Source organism: Mandrillus leucophaeus, unplaced genomic scaffold (assembly GCF_000951045.1).
Source record: "Mandrillus leucophaeus isolate KB7577 unplaced genomic scaffold, Mleu.le_1.0 Scaffold853, whole genome shotgun sequence".
Taxonomy (NCBI): domain Eukaryota; kingdom Metazoa; phylum Chordata; class Mammalia; order Primates; family Cercopithecidae; genus Mandrillus; species Mandrillus leucophaeus.
In genome coordinates, this window is record NW_012109286.1 from 11,003 (window position 1) to 20,951 (window position 9,949).

The window sequence follows — 9,949 nt, forward strand, 5'->3', positions numbered from 1 at the left end:
AAATTAGTGAGGAGCATTGGAATAGGTAAAATATATTTTTTCTTAATTTATTTCAAATAAATACTACTGTTGAAAACAAAAAGTATAACGCTGTTTTGGGAGATTTCTAAAACAAATCAATAATACTATGTTCAGCAAAACTGATCCTCAAAATAAAGAAGAAATAGAGATTTTCCTGGATAAACAAAAGCTACCCAGATAAAGAAAATCTGAGAGTTCATCACTACTACACCTGTTTTGAAAAACGTAATTAAAGTCTTGGAAGTTTAAATGAAAGGATGCTCAAGAGTAAAACGAGTGACAGCATATAAAAATGCAAAGAAAGTGAAAGCTTATAAAAATACAAAGATAAAGATAAATCTATTAAAAATTACAGAATCTCGTAATATCGTACTGATGTTTCATAAATCATTTTTAATTTTGGCATGGAATTTAAAAGATAAAACATAAAATATAATTATAACTATAAAACTATGTTATGATTACAAAATATAAAACAGCAAGAGTAAGTCCCTCAATATTAATAACAATGTAAATTAGTAAGTTAATGTGAATGAATTAAGATCCCCGATCAAATGACATAAAATGGCTAAACTGACTTAATAACAACAAAAACCTGAAAGTTCCAATTGTCTGCTGCCTACAAGAGATTCAGTTTAAATTTAAGGACACATATAGGCTGAAAGTGAAAGAAAGTGAAAAGATACTCCATGTAAATGGTTACCAAAAAAGAGAGCAGAAATGGTCAGACTTGTATCAGACGAAATAGACTTTAAGTCAAAAGATGTCATAAGAGACACAGAAGAACATTATGTAGTAATAAAAGGATGAATTCACTAGGCAGATACAATAATTACAAATACATATACTGCTAATATCAGAGCACAAAAATATATGAAGCAAACATTGACAGAACTGAAGGGAGAAATTGGCAATAATGTAAATAGTAGTAGGAAATTACAATATGTTGCTTCCAACAAGAAATAGAACAACCAGACAAAAGATCACTAAGGAAACAAACAACTAGAATAACACTATAGACAAATTGAACTTAACAGCCCACCAACAATAGCAGAATACACATTTTTCAGGCACACATGGTACATTCTTCCAGATCACATGTTAGGCCACAAAACAGATCTTACCAAATTTAAGATTGAAGTACACCAAGTATCTTCTCTGATCACAATGTAATAAAACTAAACATCAACAACAGTAGAACAAATGAAAAATTCACAAATATACAGAAATTAAACAACACACTCTTGAACAACCAAAGGGTCAAAGAGGAAATTACAAGGGAAATTAGAAAATATTTTGAGGCAAATGAAAATGAACATGTAGCATACCAAAACATATAGGATACAGCAAATGCAGTACTAAGAAAGAAGTTAAATGCATACATTGAAAAGAAGAAAGATTACAAATCAACAACCTAACTTTACATTTCAAAGATCTAGAGAAAGAAGAACAAACTAAATCTAAAGTAAGCAGAAGGAAAGGAAAATAATAAAGATTTGAGCAAAAATAAATGAAACAGAAAATAGAAAAATAATTTAAAAATCAGTGAAATTCACACTTAGTACTTGGAAAAGATCAACAAATTGTCAAATCTTTAGCTATACTAAGAGAAAAAAAATAGAAGACTCAATTAAAATCAGAAGTGGAAGAAGAGACATTACAGATTATGCCACAGAAATAAAAATGATCATAGACAACTACATGCCAACAAATTGGGTAACTTGGAAAAAATGGATTAATTTGTAGAAACATACCACCCATCAATACTGAATCATGAAGACATTAAAAACTTGGAGAGACCTATAACTAGTAAGATGATTGAATTCGTCACCAAAAAGCTTCCAACAACATAAATCCCAGGACCTGATGGTGTCCCTGAAGAATTTCACCACAGATTTAAAGAAATAACACCAATGGTTCTCAAACTCTATTTTTAAGCTCATTTTATGAGGCCAGCATTACCCTGATAGTACAATCTGATAAAGACAATATAAGAGTGGAAAACATAGATCAATAACCCTGATGAATACTAATGCAAAAATCCTCAGGAAAATACTAGCAAAGCAAATTCAATAGCATATTAAAAAGATTAGCCATCAGGACCAAGAGGGATTTATTCCTGGAATGCAACGGTGTTTCAATATATGAAAATAAATCAATGTAATACACCACATTAACAGAATGAAAGACAGAAACCATATGATCACCTCAATTGATGCAGAGGAAACATTTGACACAATTCAATGTCCTTTCATGATAAATACATGTTTCCTGATAAAAGCTAACTAGAATAGAAAAAGAATTATCTTGACATAATAAAGGTCATATATGAGAATCCCACAGCTAACATCATACTCAATGGTGTTAAGCTAAAAGCTTTTCCTCTAAGATCACGAAGACAAGACAAGGATGCCCATTCTCTACATTTCTATTCAACATACTACTGGAAGTGCTAACCACATAAATTAGGCAAGAAAAAAAGAAAGAGCATCCAAATTGGAAAGAAGGTAAATTATCTCTGCAGATGACATGATCTTATATGCAGAAAACCCTAAACAGGGCAGTCAGTGCCACATCCTCAGCCCGCCGCCATGGCCGCCTACAAGCTGGTGCTGATCCGGCACAGTGAGAGCGCATGGAACCTGGAGAACCGCTTCAGCGGCTGGTACGACGCTGACCTGAGCCCAGCGGGCCACGAGGAGGCGAAGCGCGGCGGGCAGGCGCTGCGAGATGCTGGCTATGAGTTTGACATCTGCTTCACCTCAGTACAGAAAAGAGCGATCCGGACCCTCTGGACAGTGCTAGATGCCATTGATCAGATGTGGCTGCCAGTGGTGAGGACTTGGCGCCTCAATGAGCGGCACTATGGGGGTCTAACCGGTCTCAATAAAGCAGAAACTGCTGCAAAGCATGGTGAGGCCCAGGTGAAGATCTGGAGGCACTCCTATGATGTCCCACACCACCTCCGATGGAGCTCGACCACCCTTTCTACAGCAACATCAGTAAGGATCGCAGGTATGCAGACCTCACAGAAGATCAGCTACCCTCCTGTGAGAGTCTGAAGGACACTATTGCCAGAGCTCTGCCCCTCTGGAATGGAGAAATAGTTCCCCAGATCAAGGAGGGGAAACGTGTACTGATTGCAGCCCATGGCAACAGCCTCCGGGGCATTGTCAAGCATCTGGAGGGTCTCTCTGAAGAGGCTATCATGGAGCTGAACCTGCTGACTGGTATTCCCATTGTCTATGAATTGGACAAGAACTTGAAGCCTATCAAGCCCATGCAGTTCCTGGGGGATGAAGAGACGGTGCGCAAAGCCATGGAAGCTGTGGCCGCCCAGGGCAAGGCCAAGAAGTGAAGGCCAGCGCGGAGCATACTGTCCCCAGGAGCACCCTCCCTGCCCGTCTTGTCCCTCTGCCCCTCCCACCTGCACATGTCACACTGACCACATCTGTAGACATCTTGAGTTGTAGCTGCAGATGGGGACTGGTGGCTCCCATTTTCATTTTAGCCATTTTGTCTTCTGCACCCACTCCCTTCGTACAATCTAGTCAGAATAGCACTTCCAGAGCATAGGTTCTCAGTCCAAGCTGTGGAAAAGCTCCCCTTATCCAACAGAGTTTAAAGGTAGTAACTTGGGTTTTTGTGAGTTCTTTGTTTACTAAGGACTTGTGGGGAGGAATCATGCTAAGCCATGACCAATGAGGAGAAGCAACAGAGCCTCTCTGCCCCCAGGAGCCAGTCCTCAGCTCTTCTGCAGTCAGGCCACTGCCTGGGGGCTCTAGTCATTCCAGTGGAAGATGAATGTAACCTGCATGGTGATGTGACAACTGTTTCCTCCCTGACCCTAGAGGACCTGGCTCTAGAAGTTTGGGATCAATCCTGAATTTAGTTATGTGTTACATTTACTTTTATTTAAAAAGTATAGTATATATAAATAATACAAAACAGTAACCCTTCTGGGGTTTCTTGTGGCAGTTGAAATAGTCCCACATGTGGTCATCAGAAAATAAGCCATTCCTCATACCAGTATGGGATCAGTTCCTTGACCTCTGAGGGGCAGGAGTGCTTCCTGCTGTGTGTGTTAGAATCCCTTCCTGCCTTGTTTCATGGCAGTGAAACGCCCCTTGGTGCTGTCCAAGTGTGTCTCACTGATTTCCGAATCATGTTCTAGTTGCTTGGCTCTGCCACATGGGTCCAGTGTTCACCTGAGCATAACTGTACTAAATCCTCTTTCCAGATCAGTATAATAAGGGAGTGATGTGCAATAAAAAAAACAAACAACAACAACAACAACAACAAAAAAAACCCTAAACAGTGCACACACTCACACACACACACACTAACTGTTAGAACTAATAAATTCATCAAAGTTGCAAGATAATATAATAATCAATACACAAAAATCAGTCCTGTTTCTATACACTAACAATGAATAGTCTAAGTAGGAAATTAAGAAGACAGTCCCATTTACAATAGCATCAAAAACAACAAAATATGTTAGTGTAAACATAAGGAGGTAAAAATACATATACTGAAATCTACAAAACACTGTTAAAAGTAAAGAAGTCAGTGATAAATGAAAAGGCATCCAGGTTTACGGATTGGAAGGTTTAATATTGTTAAAATGTTCATAATGCCCAAAGTGATCCACAAATTTAATGTATTTCTATCAAAACCTCAATGGCATTCTTTTACAGAAATAGAAAAAAACTAAAGTTTATATGGGCTCTCAAAGTTCTCTGAATAGTAAAAACAACTCTGAGAAAAAGCTTGAGGCTTCATGTATCCTCATTTCAAAACATATTTTAAAGCCATAGTAGTCAATACAGTATGGTACTGGCATAAAGAAAGACATATAAATCAACATAACAGAATAAAGAACCTGGAAATAAACCCTCAAATAACATTTGACAAGGGTGTCAAGACTACACAGTCTTAAAAGGATAGCCTTTTTCACAAATGGCGCTGGGAAAACTGGATATCCACATGCCAAAACAAACCAAAAAAATGAAGTGAGACCCTTTTTTATACCATGTACAAAACTTAACTCAAAATGGAATAAAACCTAAATGTATTATAAAACTATAAAACTTCTAGGAGAAAAGCTTTATGACATTCAAGTGGGAAATGATTTCTTCAATATAACACCAGCAGCACAGGCAAAGAAAACAAAAATGAACAAATGCAATAATCTTAAAAGCTTCTGCACATCAATGGAAACAACCAACAGAATGAAAAGGCAACCTAGGGAATGAGAAAATATTTGCAAACCATGTATCTGATAAGGAGTTAGTATCTAGAATATATAAAGAACTCTTTTAACTCAACAACAACAAAAACCACTTTAAAAATGGGCAAGGGACTTAAGTAGACATTTCTCCAAAGATGATATAAAAATGGCCAAGAAGCACATGAAAAGATGACCAAAAACAGTAATCATGAGTTGATACGGTTTGGATCTGTGCCCCTACCAAAATTGTATGTTGAATTGTAATCCCCAATGCTGGAGGTGGGGCCTCCTGGGAGGTGATTGAATCATGGGGGCAGTTTTTAATGATTTAACACCGTCCCCCTAGTGCTGTTCTGATGGAGTTTTCGTGAGATCTGGTTGTTTAAAAGCATGTAGCACCTCTCCCCTCTCTCTCTTCTTCCTGCTCCCGCCATGTGAAATGCTGACTCCCCCTTCTCCTTCCACCACTATTGTAAGTTTCCTGAGGCCTCCCCAGAAGCCAAGCAGATGGTCAGCATCATGCTTTCTGTACAGTCTGTGGAATCATAACATAATTCAACCACTTCTTTTTGTAAACTACCCAGTCTCAGGTATTTCTTTATAGCAGTGCAAGAACTAACTAATAGATCACGGAAATGCAAATTAAAACCACAATGAGATACACTACTTACCCATTTAGAATGGCTAACATTAAAAAGAAAAAAACACTGACAATGCCCAATGTTGGTGAGAACGTGAAGCAACTGAAATACTCATGAACATCTGGAATAAATGTAAAATGGTGTAATCAATTTTGAAAACAGATTGTCAGTTTCTTAAAAAGTATACAACTACTATACAACCAAGCCACTCCAATCCTATGTTTTCACCCAAGAGAAATGAATACACATAGCACCTTTAATAATTTTTTTGAAATAGCCACAAACTGGTAACAATCAAATATCTATCAACAGGGGAAGAGTTAAACAAAATATGGTTTATCTATAAAATGGAATACTATTCATCAATTAAAAACAAAAAACTACTCATACTCAAAACCACATGAATAAGTCTCAAAATGATTATTCTCAAAGTAAACCAGATACAGAAGATTATATACTCTATTGCTCTATTGATAAAAAATAAAATTTATAATGACAAAAAAGTGATCAATAGTTGACTAGGACTAGGAGTGGAGGGTCAAATGTTCCAAAAATGTGAAGGCATAGTGTGTGCCCCAGAGGTATATATAATCTAGGGGGGGACAGAGATGTCTCAAGAGATGTGACAGACAACTGGTGCCCCATCCTACCTTCCTCTGGACACCTCTGACTCGAGCTCAGTGTGATATCCATGGAACACCAACGGCTTCCTGTTGCCAGTTCCTGCTGTTCCTTGGTATTTCTACCTTAGGGCTTTCATTCAAGCTACTTTGCTGCCCCTGTAATAGAATATATAATAAGACTAGTCCAGGAAAATCTTTAAAAGTGTTATAGACTTTCAGTTGCTACTTGAATTCAGTTTGCATAGGAATGATAAACCAAATAGAATGGCAAAACCTTGCTTTGATATAAGTGAATTAGTAGCAGCCTTGATTTGTGATTTGTTATAAAACTAAAGTTTTAGTTATAACACTGTAGAAGATTGTCTTTTTTTTTTTCTAATTTGCTTTTTACTCCTTAAAAAAATTCCTCTGAAGAATTTGTAATGCATTAATTTTTCTCTGGTTCTGTTATTTAAAATATTTAATCATTTAATAAAGAAAGGTTTTATTTTAAAATTACTTTTCCTTCATACTCATTGAATACTAATATTCATATTAAATAATACATTCTTTTGAAGAAAAAAAAACACACAGATAGGCTTAAGTTGAGAAAATCTCCCAAAATATAGTAAAAAAAAGAGGTGAGACACAACTCATAGACAAAAAACAAAAAACAAAAAAAAGCATTCATAATAATCAAAAGATGCAATTCATTAGAATTCAGGAAATCTAATATTTAATAAAAATACGTCATTTATTACTGCGTTTAAAAATCCACAAGTCTTAGTAGTTTAGAACAATGTTTGATGATTTCTCACTAGTCTATGAATGAATTGACTCAGGTGGGTAGCTTTCGGGTTTTAAGGGGTATCTGCGGAGGCTGAAGTGCCTGAGATGGCGTCCCCACTTGCACGTCTGCTATCTCCGCTGGAATGAGGCTGGAATAGAGGGAGGCTGAGTGGGCATTTCTCTCTTTTCTTCCTCTTTTTCCCTTTCCCTTCCCCTTTTCTCCTCCTTTCTCTCTCCTTCCCCTTCTTTTCTTCCTCTTATTCCTCTCTCTTTCCCCACTTTCTCTTTCTCTTCATGTCATCCTTCAGCAGAGTAGCTAGACTTCCCTACATGGTGGTCCAAGGCTCTTGAAGTTTGGAAGGTCCTCAAGTCTTCCAAGAGGTCAAGCACCAGTAAGTGTTGAGCAAGTCCCTGCTTGCACTGTACCTGCTAAGGTTTCATTGGCCAAAGCAAATCACATGGCCAAAATGCCAGGGCATTGTGGGAGAGATGATACAAATGCAAGAATATACACAGGTGTGATTCCTTTGGGGCGGGTGGGGGGGGAGTATCAAAATGTTAATAAAAATTTGCACAAGGAGTTACAGAAAATGAGAACAAAAAAGCAAATATTTGAAGTTTAAGAAACATATGGATCATCAAATAGAAAAGAACTTAATGAAAATGACGTATAGCTAAATACTTCTTGATGATATTTCAGAACAACTGAAATAAGAAGAACCTAAATATACACAGACTGTAAAAGTAAAAAAGGAGAATTACTCTGGCATGAGAATTCACATCAGCATGCAAAATATGTTAGAAGACAATCTATCAATGCTTTCAAAATTTTAAGAATGTTTAAAAATCTGACAAAACATTGATAAAGTGTAAGCATCAAATATTTTAGAAAGTTACATGTTCAAAGCATCAGATGTTCAGTGTGCCTTGAGTGTTAGTGTTCCAGGTGGAAGGAAATGGTATAAACACTATCTCTAAGAAAGTAGATTCCATGCAATAGCTACTATGACCACAGATTAGACTAATTAAAGATTGTGCTATCTTACAAAAAAAAAAAAGTTTTTGAAATCTAGGAAATAGTTCAAATATAAAACCAATTAAAATATGGCATATCTCCCCTTTGTAAAGCTCCTTAAAAGAATATTTCTATGGGGTTGGGCACGGTGGCTCACGCCTGTAATCCCAGCACTTTGGGAGTCCTAGATGGGCCGATCACGAGGTGAGGAGATCGAGACCATCCTGGCTAACACGGTGAAATCCCACCTCTACTAAAAATACAGAAAAATTAGTCAGGCGAGGTGGTGGGCACCTGATGGGCGCCTGGTGAGTCCCAGCTACTCAGGAGGCTGAGGCAGGAGAACGCCATGAACCTGGGAGGCGGAGCTTGCAGTGAGCCAGGATGGTGCCACTGCACTCCAGCCTGGGTGACAGAGCGAGATTCCCTTTCTATGTTCTCTGCAACCATTTGATTATCCTCCTCAAGCCATTAATTTGATCTTACTTCCCAGTTTCTTTAAAATATTCTGTAAAAGGTCACCATCTTGCACCAGCAGTGTCCTGTTCTCAACCTTCATCTTACTTGAGCTCTGAGCAGAGGTTCTATAGCTGATCAGCCCTTCTTCTTCTAGCATTCAAATTGTTAGCTTATAGGACACTGGGTTTCCTTAATTTCCCTCCCATCTTTCTGATAGGTTCTTCTTTCCTGGTTCCTCCTTTTACTCCTGTTTCTAAATGTTAGTGAGGCTAAGTTCCCTTGGGAATCTCTCCTTTTTCCACACATGATCCTTAGGTGACTTTATCCTGTTCCATGATTTCAAACATTGTCTCTATGCTTACAGTTTGCAAATTTATACCTGTAATCATGGCCCTCCTCTAATACCCAACTGTCTGTTATGGAGAGTTAACAGTTGTATTAGTCAGCGCTCTCTAAAGGGACAGAACTAATAGGATAGATGTATATATAAAGGAAAGTTTATTAAGGAGTATTAACTCACACGACCACAAGGTGAGGTCCCACAATAGGCCGTCTGCAAGCTGAGGAACAAGAAAGGCATTCCAAGTCCCAAAGCTGAAGAACTTGGAGCCTGATTTTCAAGGATAGGAAGCATCCAGGTGGCCTCGGAGCTAGATGACCAAATAGGAACAGCTCCAGCTTCCAGCTCCCAGCCCCAGCGACACAGAAGACAGGTGATTTCTGCATTTTCAACTGAGGTACCGGGTTCATCTCACTGGGGAGTGCCTGACAATCGGTGCTGTCAGCTGTTTCAGCCCAAACAGCGACAGCTGAAGCAGGGCGAGGAATCACCTCACCTGGGAAGCGCAAGGGGGAAGGGAATCCCTTTTCCTAGCCAAGGGAAACTGAGATACACAACACCTGGAAAATCGGATAACTCCCACCCTAATACTGCAGTTTACCAAGAGTCTTAGCAAAGGGCACACCAGGAGATTATATCCCACACCTGGCCGGGAGGGTCCCACGCCCATGGAGCCTCCCTCATTGCTAGCACAGCAGTCTGAGATCTAACTACAAAGCAGCAGCGAGGCTGGGGGAGGGGCAACCGCCATTGCTGAGGCTTAAGTGGGTAAACAAAGCCGCTGGGAAGCTCGAACTGGGTAGAGCCCACCGCAGCTCAAAGAGGCCTGCCTGTCTCTGTTAATGACTC

At 38.7% G+C, this 9,949-nt stretch overlaps 1 protein-coding gene across 1 annotated transcript; it reads left to right on the top strand.

The window, feature by feature from the left end:
- Positions 1-2,582: 2,582 nt before the first annotated feature.
- LOC105530911 (phosphoglycerate mutase 1-like) lies at positions 2,583-4,298 on the top strand. The gene is given in 2 exon segments (XM_011968649.1): positions 2,583-2,978; positions 2,981-4,298. Coding segments are annotated over 2 exon segments (765 nt in total). The 5' UTR covers positions 2,583-2,612; the 3' UTR covers positions 3,380-4,298.
- Positions 4,299-9,949: the final 5,651 nt, after the last annotated feature.